Consider the following 23,933-nt stretch of genomic DNA (forward strand, 5'->3'; position numbering starts at 1 on the left):
AATATTTTTACTCATTTTAAAGCTTTCAAAGCACTATTTTCTAAGGGCCAAGAGGACTGTTGGGAAGAAGACGCCTGGCTCCACTTGGATCAGATAATTGCTCCTCCCTCCCGTGACCGTGACCGTGACCAACCGACCTACCTGCCACTGACGTCCCCCTGCTTGTGACTGGCTCAGAGTTGCTTAAAGTGCACTCACCAAATTCCTCACCAAATTCGAGGACTTCACGTCAGAGGGGAATTTTGCATTAACAGCTACACGGTTCGTCCGTCTCAAACATTTGTCCCGACAGTAGTTCCTGCTTGCTTCACTTTTTTAAGCGTGAAAAGAACAAACCCAGCATGGCCTGCGCCTTGGCTGCCCAACGGGGTTTTGACAAAATTTGAGAAAGGCACTTGTTTTGTAGCGCTTTCTTTACCCCGTTCCTCCCAACGCCCCGTGTGTGTGGGTGATCATCTCTGGTGCCCTGGGCTGCTCAGCTGCCGGCTCCCGCCTGGCAGGAGGTCTGTAACCACGGACCCGGCCTTGCCAGGCCATCAGCCATATTTGGCATCGTAACATATGTGCCAGGTTCGCCGGGTTGTGCTCCCTGCCTTTAGGCTTGGTTTCCATGGATTCTTCGGGGGAGGGGGAAAGGGGGGCGTTGTCCGTTCCTCGTTTGGCATTCCCCACCCAGGCCCCTTCGGATCCATTCTTACGGTACCAGCTAGGAACGCCTGGGCAGGCGATGTCACTGCTTGGCATTCCAGTTTCCTCCTTGTAAAATGGCATCAGAGGGGAAGCTACCACACAGAGGAGCCACTTGGCGCGTAGTAAGCCATTACTGAGTAGGGGCCATCTGTGGATTCCATGCTTACGGCCATCAGCACCAGCAGAGTCCTATAAGGCAGGTGTTTTGCCTTCCTTTGACAGGTGAGGAAACAGAAGCTTAAGGAAAGGATGGTTAATTTCCCTGAGGACACATAGCTGTTGCCGACCTGAGCCAGTAATTAAAGTCGGGACGCTAACTTGTGCACTTTCTATGCTGAAAGCCCATGTGGTTTTCTTCTTGGGTAGGAATTTCATGGGCCCCGTCCCAAAGGATTCCCTTCTGGGAATAGGACTGTTTTTTCTGGTGAGGCTCAGGCTGACTCATGGTCAAATGGGGCCAATAAAGTATTTCCTGGGAATAAACTCTCTTTATGTTAACGCAGTTGGCCAACTTATTGGGAACCCCCGCTCACCTCTGAGCCCTCGGTTGGTTAGGGAATTGGGGATAAAGTGCTTCTGAAATTTACCCGAATTCTGTGTTAGCTGAGTTAACATGGAGGTCTCTCTCACCAGCTCACAAGGATCACACCTCAAGTGCCTAGAAGGAATGGGGAGGGGGTGCCTGGGTAGCTCAGTCGGTTCAGTGTCTGACTGCATCTCATGTCTTGATCTCAGGGTTGTCTGTTCAAGCCCTGCGTTGGAGTCCCCACTGGGCATGAAGCCTACTTAAAAAAAAAAACATGGGAGGAGGAGAACTTAGATGAACGCTAAATTGCTAGACTGGCAGCCAGACATGGGGACATGAGTGTCACCTTCAGTTTGACAGACACATGAGGAAGCTAGAAAATGAGAAGTCAAATTTCAAACTTTTGCGGGTGCCTAGCCCTTGCCCGGACCTTGCAGATACGCTGCTCGCAAAGAGCACTGTGTTGGTAGTCAAATAAAGCACACTCCAGAATGAAATGAGATGGCGTGTGATTGGGAGGAAGGAGTCCCAGGAGGCTCCCTAACCTCATTGTCTGATTCTTCTTGCCAACCGCTGCACGTCACAAACAGGACTGGGGCTTGACTCCACCGGCCAAGCTCCCGGGCCTGGGACAGCTGAGGTATGTCTGGAAGAAAGGGGGGCTTTGCCAAGGCAAGCATCGCCCCTGCCAGGCAGGCCAGCGAATGAACTTCTTCTTGCAGTCCCTCCATCCAAATCCTCGACCATCCAAGGCCCATTCATTTAATAAATGCAAACTCAGGAGCCCCTAAGTGCCAGGCACGGTGCCAGGCATCGAGGATACAGAGGCAAATGTGCATAAACCAAGTATGCTTTTCATCACGTGTTCTAGAAAATGTTCATTGATGTTTTCCTGATCCTGAGAGTAATGCGTGTCGGTTACAAAAAAAAAAATTAATTTAAATTGAATCACTTAATCTCCAGGGAGAAGCCCCGATAGCATTTTATGGTATTGGATATTCTTGTTAGCCAAGGAAAAGTGGGACTGGGAAAAAGGCCAGTTATGTGAATCTTCTTAGAATAAGATCCAAAATTTCAGAGTAAAAAACTTTTTTCAGACTTGATTGGGTGTTTACTTGAAAAGTAAACTAGGGGTGCCTGGGTGGCTCAGTTGGTTAAGCGTCTGACTTCCACTCAGGTCATGATCTCACGGTTTGTGAGTTCAAGACCCATGTGGGGCTCTGTGCTGACAGCTTGGAGCCTGGAGCCTGCTTTGGATTCTGTCCGTCTGTCTGTCTGTCTCTCTCTCTCTGTCTCTCTCTGCCTTCTCCCACTGGTGCTCTGTCTCTCTCTCAAAAATAAATAAAACATTTTAAAATATTTTGTTAAAAGAAGAAGAAAACTAAAAATTATGGAAATAAGTTTATATTATCCTACATTTAACAGCCCTTGTCACACTGGAATTATAATGTCAAGGATATCTTAGACCCAGGGCAAAAGCTTATTTGCTTTATTAGCATCTTTAAAATAACATGTTAGGGGCGCCTGGGTGGCGCAGTCGGTTAAGCGTCCAACTTCAGCCAGGTCACGATCTCGCGGTCCGTGAGTTCGAGCCCCGCGTCGGGCTCTGGGCTGATGGCTCAGAGCCTGGAGCCTGCTTCCGATTCTGTGTCTCCCTCTCTCTCTGCCCCTCCCCCGTTCATGCTCTGTCTCTCTCTGTCCCAAAAATAAATAAAAGTTGAAAAAAAATTTTTTTTTAATAAAATAACATGTTAATTTTGGAGACGAAGAAATTGAGTGCTAGATAGGCAGGTTTTGGGTGTGAATATTCCTATTATATCATAAGGTAATATTCTTTGTTTCAGATTTTGCCTTTTTTTTTTTTAGGACAATCACAAAAGGGTCATTTTACAAGGGTGTATTTTTTCCAAGCACTTCTCTTGATCTTTTTTATTTAAATCCATATCTTTGGAAGCATCTTAAAGTGTTGTCATCCAGGGATAATTATCAGTTAACCAACCTAAACTCAGCCAGATCGAGATTTATCAGTGGCTTTCGGTGGTTTGAGCAGTTTTCCAACATCACTTTCATTGATTTCATGAAAGCCTGCCTTTTTTTTTTTTTTTGCAGCAAGGGCTTCATTTCCCTCCACAGTAAATTTGTACCGTATTTGAATTGGGTCATCAGATGTCTACACTGTCTGGCAATCAGGGACAAAGGGAGATAGTTTGTTCACTGGTCCGTGTTCCCAGTCAGCTGAGAGCTGGTCATCATAAGTCTTGCGACAGTGACAAAGTTGTGTTTTCTAACCTAAAGTCAGGGTAAGCAACGATTGGGACATGGGGAACAGAGGAGCTAAGGAGACACCTGGTCCACCTACCTCCTGGCGGTACAGTACCAAGAGCCGGGCAGAAGTGATGAGCAACCCCCAGTAGATCACTATTTTGAAACTTCACTGGGTCTCTCTGTGTCTACAAGGTGCCTGCCCCTGCCAAGGGGGCGAACGGCTCCATAGTAAGCCTGTTTTTCAGTTCTGCGCTGGGCATAACGTGAAGCCAGAACAAAGAGGACGCGATGCTGCTTTGGGGTAAATTGTTCCCCTGGCTGGGCGGGGCTACACAGATTTTATTCACTGCAGATAAGAAAGCTCTTTCTTGGTGAGTGTGGATTTAAACGTGACCAATTAGCATTGTAGGTTCCCCTTGCATTCCCTTTCCTCACCTGAGACCAAATGCCCCGTACTTCCCAGTGACTCCCAGTGCCGGGAGCCTCAGCTCTATTGTGTGAGGTCAGGTTCACCAGAAGCAGAACCCGAGCTGGGCGTTTCCGTGCAAGCGATTTATCAGGGAAATGCTCTGGAAAGAAGCGGAATGAATGGAGCGGAACGGGACAGAGGAAGGAACCAAACGGATGTGCTGTCAGGAAACCTAATCCCACTGGAACCCGAGTTGCACAGCAGAGCTGGTCTCACCTGGAGGCAGAGGGATGGCCTTTTGCACCCATGCCAATCACAGGCTGCAGAATCCTTGCGGGGAAGGGCGTTGTAAGCCCCCGGGGGGAAGCGGCTCCCATTCAGCCGGGAGCTGATTGAACCCACGTAGTAAAGGGGTCCTCGGGCAAGCACCCACACCATCCATACAAGGAGTCACGGTGTTTGTGTACTTCACAACTGTCGTAGGAGAGCGGGGTATGGAAATAAATGACCCCAGCAGGGCCGTATTGGTGCTGACAGGCAGCAGAAGGGTGATGCATGATATCCCTTCCTGTAGCACCACCAGGAGCTCATGAGTCACGAATCGTACACTGAGCGCTCTGAATCCCAGAGAGGTCTGTGGTGTTTGCTCTTTCTGCTTAGCCCCACCAAGATCCAACCAGAATTTTATAATCTCTAGTAGACTGAGTAGAGTGACGGAAAGAGTTAGACTGATGCAAGAAATGCTGGCTTCAATGTTATTTTCTAGCATTTTGGAATTAACAAAAAGAAATAAATTCAGCAGCTCTTGAATAATCAATCAAAAGGAATCTTAGGCCAAGGCCAAGAAAACCAAGGGCTTCTCAAGTACCAGAGCAAGTTTTTGAAGCCACGGTCATTCCTGCACACTCACGCAAAAACTAAAAAGGTCTTTGGGGCAATAAATCTTTATTTCAAGAACAGATAGACCTTTGACTTGAATTGAAAACCTCTCTCCTGGAGGCGTCTGGGTGGCTCAGTTGGTTAAGCATCCAGCTCTTGATCTCGGCTCAGGTCATGATCTCATGGTTCGTGGGATTGAACACCACGTCAGGCTCTGTGCTGATATTGCAGAGCCTACTTGGGATTCTCTCGCTCTCTGCCCCTGCTACACATACTCGTATGCTCTCCTGCCCACGTGTGTGTGCTCTCTCTTACTTTCTCTCACCCTCTTAAGTTGAAGGAAGTGAGGGAGGGAGAAAGAAGGGGAAGGGAGGAAGGAAGGAAGGAAGGAAGGAAGGAAGGAAGGAAGGAAGGAAGGAAAGAAGGAAGGAAGACCTCTTTCCTTCTTTGAAAGGGATTTCTAGTGGGGTATTGAACTTCACAAAGGGAGTTTGGAACTAGGTTGAATAATCGTGTAATTTATATACATGCTGGGATGCTCTTGAGAGTAATTATACCCATGACAGGTATGAACGGGAACTGTGCCAGGGTAACTGACAGTCAGCGTCACCTAGGCTTGGGCTCGCTGCCTCTGATGCCCACAGGCTGATTAGCTAGGATTTCAAGGAGCTTCTCCTTGGGCCAATGTGGACTCTGCTTCTGCAGGGAGGAGTATGAGGAAGGGGATGGTGACAAAGCCACCACAGTGAATCATTAGGACCAATCTTTGGCATATGCAGGTCTCGAGACAGCATTTGAGAAACTATTCTCTGGTTTCCTTATCGAAATTGCCAACACATACCCCCAGGCTCCAAGAGCAGCCCCTCACTCTGACGTGTAAATGTCGGTTTCTCTGCTGGGAGGTCTCTTCTTTCTAAGCTATGAGCTCTTCAAGGACAGGACTGACATCTTTCAGACCTGTGCCCTTCACACTGATCATGGTAGGTGATAGGCTGACTCGGCTAACCCAACAGATGCTCAGGGTCTGTTCTGAATCCTGTGCCATTTCCATACTCTGGGTGTGAACTTAGCACCCGTGAGTATTTGGTGCCAAGATGCACGAAGTAAGCCTTGGAAGCAGGACTGAGAAAGAGTGTTCCTGATAGTGGGGACAACTTAAAGAGAGGTGTAGAATAGTAAAGGGTGTTCGTAGAATAGTAATGTGTATGCTTATTCCCTCTGGAAAATCAGAGCTGTGGAATGGAGAAGGAGACAGGCTTTAGAGTGCACCAAGAAGGCACATGACCTCATTGAACTTTGGTGTCCTGGCCTCTAGACACACAGCAAGTGCTGGTTCTGTGCCTTTGCCTTCTCCAGAATCTGCAACATACCGTCTCCCCTTGGAAGTCTTGATTTGGCTTCAGTAACTTGGATCCTGTGGGTTCTGAAGAGCCTCCTGGCTTCCCTGTGTTGTAGACACAGGTGGAAAGACAGCAGCTCGCCACGACCCCTCTCCTGGCTTTCTCGGGCCACCGTGTGTAGGGTCCAGCCCTGGGGGGCTACACAAGGAAACTTCTCCTTGCCCTTGTACCTGGGCAGGCTTGCAGGGGCCCTGCTCAGCCCTCACACACCTCCTTGGTGTGTATTTTCCTTAGAGTCTGTCTTTCCAAAACTAGCAAGACCTTGAAAGGCAGGAGTCGAGTGTGGGCTTAGGAGAAAGCGTCCAGAAAGCGTCCTGTTGTCTTTAAGCCAAACCTTTGGAGACATCCAGCTCACGTGCGGCTGGTTCAGTTTACCAGGAGAGCACCGGGGTTCAGAGCCGAAACATTAGTTAAGAATGTCCTGGGCACCTGCTTCCCTTCCCAGGGGGACCATAGGTAGGGTGGGCCACCAGAGGAGGGCTAGGGGACTGGGCCTGGTCCCAGGTTCCCCTCCCACCGGAGCCAGCAGTGACTGTTGTCTGGGAACTGCCCCAAAGAAGGACCGTGTTTGCTAAAGTCTCGATCTGCCTCTCGGAGGCCACTTACACATATCTGTCCACACAGCCAGCCCATCCGTTGGTGCTTTTGTCTTTCAGGAGGAAATGGGCATTTCCTGTGAACTGCTGGAATCAGACTTCCTCAAATGCAGCGTGGGATTTCCTTTCATGAGGTCCAAGTCAAAGGTAAGGGGCAGATACAGGGCACTTCCTTCGCAGAGGCCCCCAGCCCTTCCCATCAGCCACCTGCCCGGTCAGCTGCACCCCCACCCTCAGTCTTCCTCCACAACTCTGCCCTGGGCAGTGGCGCCCCAGGGGCCCTGGACACATGTTCCCCTTTGATCCACGTGACGTACCCTGAATGTGAGAGACATACCATGGCCTTGGGACTTGGGCAAGCCCCGTCTGGTTGGCCTTCTTGAAGATCTTTCTCTGGGACATTCCATGCCACTGTGAGAGAGACAACATAGGAGAAACGTGGTCTGGGCTAGTGACCTACCGTTCTGACTGTCACTCCCCTGGGTACTCAAAATTTTCTGAAGAGACCTCATAAAATTCTTAAAACATAAATACTGGTATTGCATTTTGGTTTTTTGTTTTGTTTTGTTTTGTTTTTTAAATTTTTTTTTTTTGTTTTGTTTTGTTTTTTTTTAACTTTTTTTTTCAACGTTTATTTATTTTTGGGACAGAGAGAGACAGAGCATGAACGGGGGAGGGGCAGAGAGAGAGGGAGACACAGAATCGGAAACATGCTCCAGGCTCCGAGCCATCAGCCCAGAGCCCGACGCGGGGCTCGAACTCACGGACCGCGAGATCGTGACCTGGCTGAAGTCGGACGCTTAACCGACTGCGCCACCCAGGCGCCCCTAAATTTTTTTTTTCAACGTTTATTTATTTTTGAGACAGAGAGAGACAGAGCATGAACGGGGGAGGGGCAGAGAGAGAGGGAGACACAGAATCGGAAACAGGCTCCAGGCTCTGAGCCATCAGCCCAGAGCCCGACGCGGGGCTCGAACTCACGGACCGCGAGATCGTGACCTGGCTGAAGTCGGACGCTTAACCGACTGCGCCACCCAGGCGCCCCTCATTTTGTTTTTTTAAAGTGAAAGAAATTAGAGTCACTTTGGCATTTGCAAGAACCCAAATTTTCTGAGCTTAAATAATGTGGTCATGGTCCAGTATATTCAAACATTCATGGAACATTCTGGTATATGCCAGCCTTATAAGAATATGCAAAGATATGTAGAAGATGTGATTTTTGGAAGCAAAACTAGGATCTAAAAGATCAGGTCTGCCTTTTGAAATGGAAGCTATTTTTTTCCTGCTACGATTTGAAGGAAATTTCACATTCCTTTGCCGAACATCCCCCCCCACCCCAAAAAATGAAAATTTAATCCTCCCCTCCCCTCCCCCTTGTCATAGAATCAAATTGTTTTAATCTCCAAGGCATTTTGGTCCCAGTACCTGGTAGCTGTTTTGCAAACCATTTGTGAGAATATTCTAGTGAGAAGAAGGTTTGCTTATTTCCCAGCAAATCGCTCAGACCCTTCAGTCTCATTGAATATGTCTGCTCCAAACTACAGTGGCTCTTACATCTGTGATTTCTAACCCCTCTCCTGCTCTGTTGCTCATTCTGTCCACAATCATCCCAGGAGAAGGGATGAGGTAGCTTCCCCTAGAAAACGAGTTACAGGGGCACCTGGGTGGCTCAGTCAGTTGGGCGTCCAACTTCAGCTCAGGTCATGGTCTCATAGCTCGTGAGTTCAAGCCCCGAGTTGGGCGCTGTGCTGACAGCTCAGAGCCTGGAGCCTGCTTCGGATTCTGTATGTCCCTCTCTCTCTCTACCCTCCTCTGCTCATGCTCTCTCTCTGTCTCGAAAATAAATAAACATTAAAAAAAAAAAAGAAGAAAGAAAACGAGTGACAAATAGCTGGCCAGACCCTGGCCACATCCCCTTAGACTCCAGGTAGGGTGAGGAGAAGGAGGAACACCCTGAACCCTGGACATGATTGCCCTGTGGAAACATACATGGCACCTCCACACACAAATTTAATTGAAATCTTTTCAGCAACAGAAAATAGACTTAATTGAAAAACAGTAGCAGTTGCCATTTCATTGTAAAATCCAGCCTGTATCCCAAATCAAACCTAAGGTGTGTCTGGCTAATTTTAGTTTAAAGATTACGTTAGGAAAATTTTGTCACTTCCATGTACGGATCCAGGATCGCTTACCATAAAGAGAGGGTATGTAGTCATAAAAATGAATATAGTGAAAACAAAGCCACGTTGAATTCGGAAGCATTCAATTTTGTCAAAATTCATTAACTCTCAAAATAGTCATGGGAACCAACAGAAGTATGAACGTTGGAAAGTTGGATTTTTTCCCAGCTTGGTAATGCCGCTACCTTCCTCCCACATACAGAGGCTGAAACTATAGCGACCCTAAACCTGGAGACAGGAGGTCTAGGGGTGAGTCCCTGGAGAAGGCCCAAGAAATGACACAGCGGGGACAGGAACTGCCTCTCTCCGTGCCCACCTTGCCCTCCCCTGTGCCTGAGACCCTGTGGCTCATCAGGCTGCAGACCACCTGCAGAGCCTCGTGATAGCACTGTCAGCTTGCTTTGTAGGCCACGCGTTTCCGTCGGTCATGACCAGCCCGCCCAGTCTCCGGCCTTCCGTTCTCCCAGGCCCCCGTCTCTGGTTTTGGCTTCTGACCTCACCTGGGTCTTTAGTGTGTTTAATTCCGATCTCCTGCCAGTTCTGACCCTGTGCTGGGACAAGACCCTTGACTTTCCCTTCCTTTGTGTCCTCCAGCTCTGCTTCCCATCCCGTCTCCATGCCCCACCCTCCCTGGAAACTAACAACCCCTGCTGCAGCAGAAATTTCCGTCCAGAGAGGGATGTCCAGTATACATTGTATTTGATGGTCCAACGTCCATTACCTTCAGGTAGCATTCAGGGCAGTTGAGTCCAGTGTTGCAAAGTTAGACCAGTGCCTAGCATTAGTCATAAAGGAACCCAAATATTTACATATTAAATAATCAGAGACTCTCAGAGCTTGGTGGAATTTAAGAATCATTTTGTCCAGGGGCACCTGGGTGGCTCAGTTGGTTAAACATCCGACTTTGGCTCGGGTCATGATCTCTCAGTCCATGAGTTCGAGCCCTGCGTTGGGCTCTGTGCTGACAGCTCAGAGCCTGGGGCCTGCTTCAGATTCTGTGTCTCCCCCCACCGCCCTGCCCCTCCCCTGCTTGCACTCTGTCTTTCCCTCCCTCCCTCCCTCCCTCCCTCCCTCCCTCTCAAAAATAAACATTAAAAAAAAATCGCTTTGTCCAACCTCTTCTTTTTGTTGAAATGCAAAGAGGTTGAATGTCTTGGCTAAGATCACATAGTTTGTGGAGGAGCCTGGTTTTATAACCCTTACCCAGAGGCCTCTCCCACATTCCCACAAATGCCCAATATGTACCTGGTGAAAACCATTTGTTCAGGGCAGTCTGCCCCCAGTCACAGGATGCTCACCCCTGGGAGTACCTGAGACGATTGTAGGTCCCGAGATTATTTTAGGCAGAACAGGGACACTGCACTCAAGGACATTGACTCTCAGTGAGACAGGCATTACCTGTTCAACACCCTTTCTCCCTAATCGTATGCAGGAGAAGGTCTCTGATAGTGTTGGCATGTGTTTCACACCTCCCTGTCACTTGCTAATCTCCCTCTCACCAAAATAGAGGGGACCTTCCGGCTCAGGGCCTTCAGCAGGCAACAGAATTCTTTGTTTTCATTTATTTTTATGACAGTCCTCTCTTAATGGTAAGGGACCCTGGTTCCCATCTGTGATCGGGAATAGAAATTTTCCTGTCTTTAGGGACCCCTAGGTGGCTCAGTCGGTTAAGCATCCGACTCTCGATTTCAGCTCAGGTCATAAGATCAACCCCTGCATCGGACTCCTTGCTAACAACACGAAGCCTGCTTGGGTCTCTCTCTCTGTCTCTCTCTGTCCCCCCCTACTCTCTCTCTCTCAAAATAAATAAACTTAAAAAAAAGTCTTTAAACAAAAAGAGTAAGGCAGGGAAAGTACAAAGTAGATGACACAGGTGATACGATATGCAGATGTTGCAGACTTTAGGAAGATGGTGTGTGAGTGATATTTAGAAAGGTGCCTGGTTTAAAGGACAAGCCTATCACTTCCTAGGGAACCCCAGCTGCTGAAAAGGACAGCGTGCCCCTCACCAGAGCACCCTCCGGGCTTGGATTTACTGCTAAAGCTGTATCTCTGGCCTGGCAACCAGAAAGATACATGTGAAAAATAAAGCTTGTCATGCAAGTGGGCTTCCAGAGGTCATAAACTGCAGAAGCCTGTAGCGGTTAGGTTCAGAATGCCTGCTAACGCCAGGTGTCACTTTCTTTTCCCCCTAGTATGAATTCAGCGTGATCTTTGACACCAGCCACGTGTCTGGGGAAGAGGAAGTTCTTAGCTTCATCGTTACCGCTCAGAGGTAAGGGGGATTTCATTTTTTTTTCGAAGATAACAGAGTTGTGCACATGGGAGAGGACATGGCCAGGTCATGCTTTGATGAGGCTCAGGACGCTGAGGAGGAAGAAACAGTTGAGCAATGAAGCCCCAGGCCGCGGGGTGGAACCGCGTCTCTCAGGGGTGGCGCTTGTCTAGCTCTGCTTATGCGGCTACCAGGCCAGACGGAGCTCGGAGTGTCTGGGGATCATCCAGTCGGAGCTGATGATTTTTACAGCCAAGGAGAGACAGACCGGGAGAGGTGAGGATTCTGAGCCAAGCTCACGTGGCGGATTCATTCACAAACTTCCCCCGTGGGTTGTCGGACGGAGTCAGCTCTTTCTCACGAGCACACCGTTGCATTCCCTGACGTGGGGAGAGGGCCCTGCAGTCGGAGGGCCTGGCCGAGCCTGTGGTCAGAGGCCCCGAGACCTACTCCGCAAGAGAGAGCTTGTCCTGGAAAACCTGTGGGCCGATAGTGAGGGCGGGGGACGATGCAGGGCGGCTCCTGCCCTCCGCAGGGTGCTCCCGCCCCTCTCTCTGCAATGTATCCTCGAGCCCCAAGGGCCTTGGGGGTTGTCAGCTGCTTCCACAAGCCAGGACCCACGCGCACCTTGAAGCGCCATCGGGGTAGCGGTCGGCTGACAGCTGGGATGGACGGAGAGGTATTTAGGTGGGTGAATAGGGAAAAAAAAAAAAAAGCTTCGATTGAGCTGTAAGGTGGACACCCAAGCCTATTCCTTTGTGATTTGAATTTTCTTTTTCTGGAAATGATTTTTTAAACTCACCGGAAATGTTGCCAAGTGTAATTCAAGGAACTCCCACATAGCCTTTGCCCGGCATCACCCGGCGGCCACACTTTGCTCCATTTGCTTTCTCATTCTGTGTGTGTGTGTGTGTGTGTGTGTGTGTGTGTGTGTGTGTGTGTGTGTGTTTCTTAATCATCTGGAAGTAAGTTGCAGAAGTCATGCCTCCCTCCCGTAAGTACCTCAGGGTGCACGTCCTCCGAAGGAAGCCATTCCCTTAAATAACCACATAGAGTTAGCAAATTCAGGAAATTTGACTGCTGATACAATGCTGTTATCTACAGTCTGTGTTCCAGTTGTCCCAGTCGTCCCAGTGACTCTTCAGTCACTTTTCACTGGTCCACAGTCCGGTCAAGGATCACGCATTGCATTCAGTTATCATGTCTTATCTATAGTTGCCTTAACCTCCAAACAAACTTTCATGCCACGAGTCCTAAGTCCATTCTGGAGGTTGTCTGGAGATCTGAACCAAATGCCCTGAAGACCAAGGTCAGGCAAGGACCACTGAAAAAGGTGAGAAAACAAAACGAAGAACCTGCATGATTAATAGAGGCCAGGAAGTCGGAAGGCCAGACACCGAGTGAGCGGTCAAGGACCGAAAGTCAACCAGGGAAAGATGCTCTGTGGAGTCACAAGGTTATTGGCACAGGGTTCAGACCTGAAAATCCACAGGATCTGGGGTGCAGAGGGAGACAGCGAGCTCAGCTTCATGAAACTAACCCAAGCCTTCCTATGAGGAGAATGCCCTCAGGAGCTGAGAATGACAATTCTAGAGAGTGACATGTCCTGGACTCTTCAAATGAGCCCCGTTGGGGCCAGCTTAGGGGCGAGGTGCCGCATGGGATAACAGGCACCGGCTCAGCCACGTCTCCAGCTCCCAGATACAGCAAGAGTCATGCTTGGGACCATCTGCCCATCCCCCGTGCACGATCGCCAAGTGGCTGTCATGGGCAAAGGACCAAACTGGGGCTGAGAGGGATCCTGGATGAGTGAGGGGGAGTCTTGCATCCCAAACCGTCTCAAGAAGGCTCCAGATTGGAGGCAGACACGCAGCTTCCTACAGGGGAGGAGAGAGGAACTAGCGAGGGCAGGCACGCTTCGCCCCTTCAGTCTGCAAATGTCCGAGCACTTCCCACAAGCCAGTGTGCTGCGTAAGACACTGGCACAGCCCCTCCTCTTGGGGAACCAGTGGGCTGGTAGCGGGGGGACAGGTAATGAGCAAATGACTGCATAATGTCAGTGAGAGACCAGGAGACAGCGGGATTCATCCAGCAAACGGGACGCATTCGTCGGCAGTCCTAAAGCATCTTCTTTTTGTCCTGTACTCTCTTTAAGCCCACTCGGGGGTGGGGGTGGGGGGGGGGTTGGTTCTTTGGCTGTCCTAGGAGGGGGTCCAGGACAGTCCTGTGCATTCTGAGGTCTCAGTCACTTCAAGCCTCACAGCAGATTCACAAACCTGTGATTAAGGTGTCCCTTGAAATAATCAAAATTTGATTTAAAGTGAAGGCTCTCGCCCCTTAGGGTTGGCAAGCAGCAGAAGGAAAACCTACCTGCCTCTCTCTCTCTCTCTCTCTCTCTCTCTCTGTCTCTGTCTCTGTCTCTGTCTCTCTCGGGAATGGTCTTGCTTTCCTCCAGGGATGCTGCTCCTGCCCCCTCTTTCCCTGGGAGAGTTCCTGAGCCCCTCAGGCTCGCAGCAGGGCTTGTGGGAGGTGTGTGTGAAGCAGGAAAAGTGCCCGTCCCTTAACAGGTGCTGGGGTCTGCACTCCCCCGGCCGCAGGGGTGTTTGCAAGCTAACTCTTGCCTTTGCACAGCCAGCCCCCTGCTCCGGGTTCTCAGCTGCTCTCCCTCCTCATATCCTCCAACCTCAGCCTGTCCACAGCTAGAGACCCGTTCAGCTGAGGCTACCCTCAGGGACGGGACCAAAGGGGACCTCACACGGGCTCTCACACAGAGTCCTTACTCAGTAGCCTCAGCCCTGCTGGTCTCTGGATTCTTCATGCCCCTCTCTCTTCACTGGGCCAGGAGAGGGAAAGCCAGACGCCTTCCCCTACATTCTCTGGGGATGCACCCCACCCCCCACCCCACAGCACCCTGTGCTGATCAAGGTGCCCTGAAGCCTGAAAGGGCAGACACCCTGCCCTCACGAGCACTTCTCTCTAAAAGCTGTTTCTCCAGAAATCCTCCTTTCTCTGCTAGTACATCCTTGACATTTAAGCTTGGATTTTTTGCCCCCGACCGTAGGAAATCCTGGTCTGGTGCTTTCCTCTGAATCTTGGCATCTTTTATACCCCAGCCAAACCATGCATCGGAGCCAACACACTATCACCCACCCCCCACCCCCCCAGGGATTGTTGAATTTTCACAGACGCACCAATTCCCCAGAGTCTCGGACTGAGATCCTTCCCAAGCCCTGAGTCTTTCCGTTCTCTGCAGTCCATGCCGGGCCCCTCACCAATGGCTTTGCCCTCAGGTATCCCATCTCCATCTCCAGCCGCTGGTTTGGGAAGCTCAGGTCGGTCCCCAACGAGCACAGACCAGCAGGCACATCCGGTGAGATGCAGACACAAAGAGGCCCTGATTGTATCTCCCACTGCCCTTCGCTTTTGTTTTCCTTTGAGGCCTTCCTCAGTCTCCGTGTTATTTAAAGCTCGCAGCATTCAGGGGCGCCTGGGTGGCGCAGTCAGTTAAGCGTCCGACTTCAGCCAGGTCACGATCTCGCGGTCCGTGAGTTCGAGCCCCGCGTCGGGCTCTGGGCTGATGGCTCAGAGCCTGGAGCCTGTTTCCGATTCTGTGTCTCCCTCTCTCTCTGCCCCTCCCCCGTTCATGCTCTGTCTCTCTCTGTCCCAAAAATAAATAAACGTTGAAAAAAAAATTAAAAAAAAATAAAAATAAAAATAAAGCTCGCAGCATTCAGATTCACTTTCCCTTGGGAACGACTGGATGCCGGAAGCATACATTTTCAGAGCCCCTCCGTCCACCACCACGGTCGCCTCTTTTGGCTTCGGTGCCGCTTTCTGTATTTTCTTTCTTTCTTTTCTTTCTTTCTTTTTTTTTTTTTAAAGCATTATCACTAACATTTCGGAGAATGTTCTCTCTCCTAAAACCAAGAGCACCGCATGTCACAGTGTTTATTTGGCTCTCTTTCCCTCACGTTGTCGTGTCCGACATCCGCTCCAGAGGCAATGACTCTCTGGCCTTCGGTTCAGCACTAGTCGGACGTGGTGAACAAACACTAAGCGCATGTAAAAAGTAGACGTCGATACCAACAGCCGTGATTGTTCACAGCCAGCCCAGCAAGCCCGGAAATGCTGCAGAACCTTCTAGCCTGGCAAGGGGGGACTGCGCCACAGGCTACTAGCGTTTCGACGCCAATGACCATTGGCGGGGCTTGCGAGCTTCGGGCTTGTGTGAGACTTGGTTGTTCCCCATGCGTACTGTTTGAAGATCACACGGTTCCCGGCCACCTAAAACATGACTGCGACCTAACAGAACTGAATACAAGGCATAGAGAAGGTGGACTCTGTTCCCATCGCTAGAACCCAGAATGGCTTCCCCGGGGGATGGCATTTACCAGAAGAGTGTGTTTTCAGGCTGAGGACGCGGAGGCACGGCGTCGAGAGCTCACACAGGAGAGCCTAAGACCCACGCGGGTGGTGGGCATTGCAGGGAACAGGGGGGTTCGTGAGCCATCTCTGGGGAAGGCTGGGGAAGACGACTGACGGAGGAGATCCGGCTGGGCCACGGAAGGCCCACGTAGCTCAGGAAGTCCGCCCTCCATCCCAAAGGCAGAAAGTGTTTGAAGCGGGCAGTGACGCGTGCCACAGTTTGCCCACAGAGCACGAGATCGTTGAATTTAATAAAAGGAGGCAAATGGCCGATCAAACCTGGAAATTCTCATTCTCCTGCTGAGTCTTGGATCCACAGAAAACCCTGTGGTCGGGCAGACCCATCAGGGTGCACTCTCCGTCCCTCTCCACCTGGGACAGTCGATATTCCTGGGCAGGAAATAAATGACATTGGAAGCGACTTCCCTGGTTAAAAAGAGCAAACTCCACCTGCCTTCCAACCCCACCCAGAGCTAATCAGTGGTCAGAGAAGGAGAGCCCCGGGCATCCCGGTGAAAACTCCATCTGTTAGAATCACATGTCCGTAGACTCCAGCTGTGCCCATTGGAATCACCCCAGGGGGCTTTCAAAGCTACATGCGGACCAGAAATTCGGGTCTATTGGTCTGCATGAGATCTGAGCTTCGGCAGCTTGAAATAGTCTCATCAGGTGATTCTAAGAAGCAGCCAAGGCTGAGAACCACTATCCGGGGTCCCTGCCTCTAGACTGGGCACATTTCCACTCAGCAAACACCTATTAAGCGGGTACTACGTCTCAATGCAGTGCTGGGCACATAAGAAATCATGCTAATAACTTGCTAAAATCAAGAACACCCCCTTTTGTGCATTAATACTGCTACATCGCATCAGGGGACACGTAGTAGTGGCAGCTTACGTAACTGAAATAGAATCTTCTAGCATTTAAATCACAAACGTTAAGGAAGCTGTATTATATGTTAAACATGCAGCGGAATATTAGCAGATGGTGGGAAAACTGGTCTCACTGCCCCAGAGGGCGGCCTCAGCTCTTGACTCCCTGCTTTGACTGAAAGACCCCTAAAGCCCCTTATCTTGAAAGCCACAGTTAAAATATCAATCGTTCAGTCCTCCCCGTCGCCACCCTTTGAAGATCTCCTGCCTACTTGTGGATTTAGGAGGACATAAAGTTGAGGCTAAACAGTCCTCCGGAGCTCTCTCAGCAGCCTGGCTCTGCAGACCCTGGGAAAGCATCCCAAGTCACGAGCTTGCAGAGTGACCGGAAGCCTTTTGATGTCTGGCCTCTGTATCTCAACTTTTCAACTTCAGTCGGTCTGGAGCAGTCACTCGATGACAGATGAGACCCGTTGGGCCCGAGCGGCCAGCAGCCACAGGTGGCTGCACAATTGGTAGGGCAAGGGGTGGGGCTTCCTTCAGGAACCCATTACTCAGACCTGGCAGGATGCCGGGTGTGGGGAGGGGGCAGGCCAGGGCGTGACTGTCCCATCCATTCTGCAGCCTGGTGGGCCTCTAGCAGTGATTCTAAGGCTTTTATTGCCCCCCCCCGCCCCCGCCGGGGATGGAGAGGCCAGGTGGACACCTGACAATCCGGCTTCATCAGACTGGCTGCCCTCTGAGTGATGGATGTCACCCCATATGCGGAAGACGGATGAAGAGCCAGGGGTCAGAGTCACAGAGCACCATTGTTTCAGAACAATAGGAGAAAGAGGGAGTAGGGATGTGGGCTGCTATTTAAGTATTGTTGCCTTTAGCACTTGCTGGTGGGAGAGGAAGGCACTGGGGGCGGAGGGAGGGCAGGGAGCAGGCAGGAACTCTGCCTGCCTCAGGGAATGGGGGTGGTGGGGAGCCATCCAGTGAGCCGTGCCCAAACCTCAGCAGGGCTCCGGGCTACTGCATTCCACCCCTGGAAGATGAGCTTGGCTTCCAGCCGGGGTCCCACACTCAGGCCATGTGGTGGAACCCATCATCTGGGAAATGTAACAAAATAGTAAAAGCAAGTCCCGTCTTCTTCCTCCCTCTCCACAACCTCCCAAATCTCCTATCAGATTTGGAGGAGGAATCACAATGGAAAAGCCCTTGTTTGGGAGTCAGACTGACCTGGTTTGCTCTGGGTCCCTTTGGGCAAGCTCCCTAATCTGTCTGAGCTGCTCCTTACCTGTCAGAGGTGGGTAATCCCTTCCGGGGTTCCTCTTAGGACCCAGTGAGATCATGCTGTGCAATATGCCTGGCACAAAACGGCCACCCAACAGCATCAGCCTCCTTGCCCTCCCCTTTCCAGAAAGACCTCACAACACTCCCCTCTCTCACTCCAAAGGGGACACCTGTATGTGGACATGCCGCAGCCAGAAGTCTCCAGAGGGAGCCCCCGTGATCTTTCTCATGACAGGATTGGCCAGGGCCTCTCTCCCGGGCTCGGCTGCTCGGCTCCATGGCTGGTGGGTGAGGCCCCCAGCTGGGCAGCAGCTGCTCAAGTCCAGCAGACCCTTTCCCAGCGGCAGTGCCCGCACCTTGCCGGCCCGCCGCTCGCGGAACAAGCACTTACAGAAGTCGCATGCGCTGGCGGTGTCCGGCCATAAGCGTTCAGCACTCCCCTTGCCCCTGCACCCACCGGCCAGCTTTCAGCTCCCAGCACCTGCCCCTCTGCCGAGGCTTTCTCTGGCCAGAGCCCACCCACTTGGGTGTGTGGGGCAGGTGCCAGGAAATGCATGCTCCCTGTCCCCCGAGTGGCGGGTCTCAGGAGTCCGTGGACAAAGACCCACCTCCCTGGGAAGACGAGCTGTGTGTTCCACGCTGCCTCCCAGATGCCCGTAGCCAGACCAACCCCAGTACAGAACCGACCGCCTGCACCATGTGCCTTCTTCATCTTCCTTCCCTTCCCTGTCTCCCTCCTCCACTCCCAACTGGTGTCTCCGGGGGTCACCTCCCCGACACACTACCTGTACTCACGTCTTGGGAAGGGGATCGCAACCGGGACAACACAGTGCCCACCGTGACTCTGTACAGGGACCGGAAACAGAACTGAGGACACGTAAGGTGCACAGTCAGCCCTCGGAGGGTGACAGACTGAGGTCTAACTGCTGCCGGGTAGCTAGCACTGACCGGCACTCACCCCTCTCCCTCCCGCGCAGTGGCAACGTGGAGCGCTCCGAGTCCCTGCATGACAACACCCTCACGCTGACGGTGCCGCTGATGCACGAGGTGGACACGTCCATCACTGGGTGAGTAGCCAGGCCGGCCAAAACACAGGGGGACCCCGCGGTGGCACACCGGGCCTTGCTTGTATTTGCATGAGTAGCCGGGAGTCCGGGGCCCTGCCGGTCCCACTTCTTCCCAGCTTTGAAATGCAGGGCAAAAGCTAGAGCTACTGGCCCGTGCCCTCCTCCCTCCTTGTTTCCTCCTCTTTCCCAGCTACCCACCCACCTGCTGGGTAACACAAGAAGTTGGACAGCAAGGTGAAGCCCCATAATTTCTTTGAGCGTTCTGTACACCTTAATGTGCGTGTTTTCCCGGCACCCACCCCTCCAGAGGGTCATGATGTCTGGGATTCAAATCTCAGCCGAACGCTGCTGGGCCAGAGGTTACAGCCAGATGTGTCCCAACGACCCTGGCTGGCTTGCAGAAAGGTCCACCTTTCCGATCAGCTTCACAGTCAGCGCTGGCTTTGCATGTTTCTGTTAACCCCTTCTGCAGAGCCTGCGGTGGCTCTGCCCGACGTCTGTGGTGGTCCGGAATGGGCAGGGAACAAATCCAACGGGCACGGCGTCTGCCCAGGGGGAAGTCCACGGCCACTCAGCGTTGCTGGCGTTGGAAGGCAGGGCTGCAGGCCGCAGGCTGCAGGGACGCAAAGCAACCCGGGTGGTTTTCAGCCAAAGCCCAGGCCTGGAAAAATGAGAACTCAGTTCCTGTTTCTGGCTTCAGAAAATAGAGCACATACCTCTTTGATAGTGGAAAAAGGATTTGCACAGTTAAGTGTAGATCAAATGAGGACCCACTGAACCCCTGCCCCGATGCAAGCTGAACTTTCTAGAGGTTCAGAGTTTCTCATTTTTCACTTCTCAAGTGCTTCTGGGTCCCGGCCTTGGCTAGAAGGGGAAACGTTAACGCATTGCAGAAGGGCCATTCTGCAAGAGTTCACATGCCGCTGGGTGCCTGCAACCAGCCTCTGGGCATGCTTGCACCCTGGGCTTTCGTCAAGTCTTTGAGACGGGGGGCATCAGAGGAATATATTTGCAAGTTAGCATAGATTTGCCTCTGTTCTATTTTTCACCACATGCGGTTTATTTACTTGCCTCATCAGAGGCACGGGGAGAACACGGCCTGAACCAAGCCCTGCCCTTGGGGAGGAAAGAGAAAACACTGGATCCTGTTGTCAGGCCCTAGGAGGCCTCATTGTGCAGGCGTTAACAGCCCCCACTGAAGCCATCAGTTACACACACACACACACACACACACACACACACACACACGAGTCAACCTCTGACCTTTCCAGGAACGTAAAACAAGGCTAGTTTAAAGGAATCAGTTCTTGCCATTTGGTAACTCCAGAAACTCACTACATTTCTAAAATAATACATGTACGTTGGAAGTAGATGAATTGCTGTCCGTTCAGGTTTGGTACCAGAAATCTTACGTTACCGTGTCTGGGCAAGCGAGTGGCTTCTAGAATGTCATCTAGAATCCGTGATTTGTCTCGGAATTCAAGTGAGTCCGAGCTTGGTGTCGTCTCAGTTTTGTTCACATGGGCAATGTGGAAAGCATCGCTACAAACTGAGCTCGAATTCTTAACCACATCTTAAATAGCCACTGTTTGAAGTCTGGAGAAAAATGCTATCATTGAACAGACTCAGCTTTTAATACCTAATTTCTCGTGGTTTTGGTAGTCTGACATTTAAGTTGTTTTAATGAATCTGTCGGAGTGGAGTGTAGGACACCAGATACATAATTCATTTATATTTATTTCTTAAAAGCTTGTTGTGTTATTCCTCAATCCCCAAAATGTTTTTCAAATGATAAAACAGAACACGTATAATTTTGTGATCCAGTTTAAAAAAAAAAAACAACAACAAACAGCTGAACTCAAAGCTACTATTGTCGTCGTCTTCCTTTTAGAAATGTAATCTCAGTACATATTTGTATGTGTAGTTTATTGATTTAATATAAAACAAGACATTCCTGGAAGCTTCTGTTTAGGAAAACATAAATCTGGCTGTGTCCTTTTATAGGAAAAAGAAGTAACAATTCCAGAAGGGAAGGGTTTGGTGAAGACACTGGAGGGAGCAAGGTTCTAGATTAAATAGAGACAGAGGTTTGGGTTCTCAGGACAACTGTGACCATGGGTTGCTTGACCGAGGTTTAGGGTGACGGATTAAATGCTTTCCTCTTTCAGAATCATGTCTCCAACCTCCTTTGTGTACGGCGAGTCTGTGGATGCATCCAACTTCATTCAGCTGGATGACACGGAGTGTCACTTTCAGCCCCTCAACATCACCCTTCAGGTACCCACCCCTGGAGACGGTCTCTGTCACTGAGGGCCCATGGAAGGGCCCATGAGATGGATCTTCTACTGAAAAACAGCTAAAGAACTAGGCTCTTTCCAGGAGAAATTGTCCCAGCCTGCTTGGCTAGAGTGTAGTGTGTGTGTGGCTGGGGGAGGGGGGGGGGGTGTTTCCCGTAACCACGCAGAATTAATCCCTTCCCTGTCTGCTGTATAGACCCCTCTGCTTTTCAACACTTGGAAGGAGAACTGTGTGATAAACCCCAGCCTTCCCCAAGAAGGCCTCTGGCCAGCATCCCAACCCAACTGGCCCCAAAGGATCCCTTTGAGTTCTCCATCATTATTCAGCTTATGGGGAGGGCAGCCTCGTGAATTTGCTTTGTCCCCTTTTTCCTGGGGTTCTTCATGCTGACTCGGCCTGAAGGGACAGGGACAGCCATTCACAAGTGCGGTCTTCCAATAGCAAAGTGGTGGGAGAATGCGTAAGCTCCCCACGGGAAGCAGCGTGCTGCTCCCTCACGGAGCCGTGGCTGGCTCTCCCTGGTCATAGAAGCACCATTTTCAGCAGGTCCACCTGGTGTGGACCCTGGACATCATAAGGACCACCATTCCTTCTCTAGACCAGGGTGGGCAAACATCTTCTGCCAGGGGCCAGCAGGTAAGGATTTTAGGCTTTGTGGGCCACACAGTATCTATCTATCTATCTATCTATCTATCTATCTATCTATCTATTTTTTTTCCCCAACTATTTGAAAGTGTAAAACCATTCTTAGCTTGCAGCCCATGCCAAAAACAGGTGGCAGGCCAGATTTGGCCTACAGGACAGTTTGCCGACCCTCATTGTGAAGTATAAATTCTCAGGCCAGCACTGTTCAACATGAACATCTTTGTGTGTTAAGCTAGAGGGACCTCGGCCTCATCCAGTCCATTCTCCTCAGTTGGCGAACACTGGTCAGGCTCTGACGGGACAACCCTGTGTGGCCAAGCCCCCTGCCAGGAGCTGTGGATGAAGTGAAGGGAGATGAACCTGGCTGACCCATGGTGCGCTGGAACCTACACCCCACATCTCTCCATTCCAGCTCCTAGAGCTGCCCCCGGCCTCTACCCATTCATCCCCATGGAGAAGATGGTTTTCCGGTCTGGCATCGACTGCCATGACCAATAATTACTATTTTCTTTCCCCGTGGCCACTCCTAGGTGGACTGAAGGGATGAGAATAATCATGGGGTGTGGATCCAGAGAACGAGGCGGTGAAACATTTGTGGGATCTCCCAAACAATGGTCTTCCTCTCTCTAAAGTGTTGTTCCAGGCAAGAGACCTCTAAAACTGTGATGAGGGACGCATGTTCCCAACTCAGAGAGGAGGTGCTTCCTGACCAGCTAAGCCCTAACTGTCACACCCTGTGCTTAGTTTCCAGGGAAAAGGGGAAGATGGGGTTAGACCTGCTTTCGAAGCCTCACAGTGATTGCTGTGAGTAGGACCTCTGTGTTTCTGAATTGCTTCTCAGAATTAGTTTATTTTTCTCCATTGTTTTTTGTAATTGGATAGAAAACAGATAAAGACCAGATGGAGTGATTTCGTTCACTTAAATCACTTTAATTACCCACTCTTAGCGGTAAGTTTTGGAGGTGTCTTCCAACAAAAGATACAGTCCAGAAAATGACTCAGAAGGGTTCACGTGACACACACCATTAATGAAGAGGGTATAGGTGTTAAGAGAGAAGACAAGAGTCGGAGTTATACTGAAGATCCAAAAATGTTCTTATCACCCTCCAAAATGAAAGAAGGAGAGAAAGATCAACGCATCTGAGGGCATGCGGTTAAGTCGTGTTTCTCTGAAGGCATTTTTGCAGGGAGCTTAAAGTCTGGTATTCAAGCAAAAAGCTTTCTTCACATCTGACCCGACATAGGATACAGGCTGGAGAAGGGGGCCAGGAATGAGTGGCCCGGCCATGCCCCTTAGATAAATCTCTTGATTAGCTGTTGCCTGAGGAAGTACACGGCATTCCATTCAGGATTAGGGGAGCTGACTGAGTCCCAAACATGGATAGCGTGTGTCGTCGATTAGAAGGCGATCCTCTTGTGTCAGCAAAGCTGACAGTTTCCTTGAGGGTGCTCTGGTGACTCATCTTTCTGATCTGATCGTCACTACTATGACTGAAATGTAGGAAGGCCACCGACCAGGCTGATGGTCCTAATGACCAAGGAACGGAGCTAGGGGGGGAGGGTAAGATCAGGAATGTGGATAAATCTGTTCCGTATTTCCTAATTCTGGCAGCATCGCTCCTGAGGAAGGGCATAAGACTTTCCGTATAGCGCGGTCTTTCTGTCTTTTCCAAAGCTATTATTCAATGAGCTACTAATTGTTTAAAGACTTCACTGCAGACGCGGACAGGTGAAAGGCAGAAATACTAGCCTTGGGCCTGCCTTCTGCCTTCCATCAAACTTTTCTCAACAGGAACACAATCGTCTGTTGAGCCCTGATAGGCTGTCTTTTTTTCATCGAGCGTTCATCATTTTTCTCGCCCGAAAAATAACAGTGGAAAAGAACACATCTGCCGCACGAGAACATTGGCGGAGAATCCAAGCTTAAGGCGTTCGTTAAAAAATAACCGTGGTAACACGGGGCCCTCTCACCCGTCCTGCGGTAGTGAGTGAACTAGCGCAGAGCAGAACCACTTTCTTCTTTCTCCCCCCCCCCCCCACCCCCCTGCCTCATGCTTTTCGTCGGGATTCCGTCAGACAAGTCAATAATTGTCTTTCCAATTCTGCGCGCTCATGTTTCACTTCCAATTCG

The 23,933-nt window shown here is 50.6% G+C and overlaps 1 protein-coding gene across 5 annotated transcripts in view; it reads left to right on the top strand.

Moving 5' to 3' along the window:
- Nucleotides 1-23,933, top strand: part of ITGA9 (integrin subunit alpha 9) — a 368,133-nt gene that overhangs the window by 254,252 nt on the left and 89,948 nt on the right. For all 5 annotated transcript variants that reach the window (XR_007155622.1, XR_007155623.1, XM_047875114.1 and 2 more), the window contains exons 19-22: nucleotides 6,826-6,912; nucleotides 11,141-11,220; nucleotides 18,770-18,859; nucleotides 21,028-21,136. Coding sequence is in view for 3 of the 5 variants with exons in the window: in XM_047875114.1 (XP_047731070.1) it covers nucleotides 6,826-6,912; nucleotides 11,141-11,220; nucleotides 18,770-18,859; nucleotides 21,028-21,136 (366 nt within the window). In the remaining 2 variants the exon portion in view is untranslated. The remainder of the gene's footprint in view (nucleotides 1-6,825; nucleotides 6,913-11,140; nucleotides 11,221-18,769; nucleotides 18,860-21,027; nucleotides 21,137-23,933) is intronic.

The sequence above is a fragment of the Prionailurus viverrinus genome, chromosome C2 (genome assembly GCF_022837055.1).
Source record: "Prionailurus viverrinus isolate Anna chromosome C2, UM_Priviv_1.0, whole genome shotgun sequence".
In the NCBI taxonomy this organism is placed as follows: domain Eukaryota; kingdom Metazoa; phylum Chordata; class Mammalia; order Carnivora; family Felidae; genus Prionailurus; species Prionailurus viverrinus.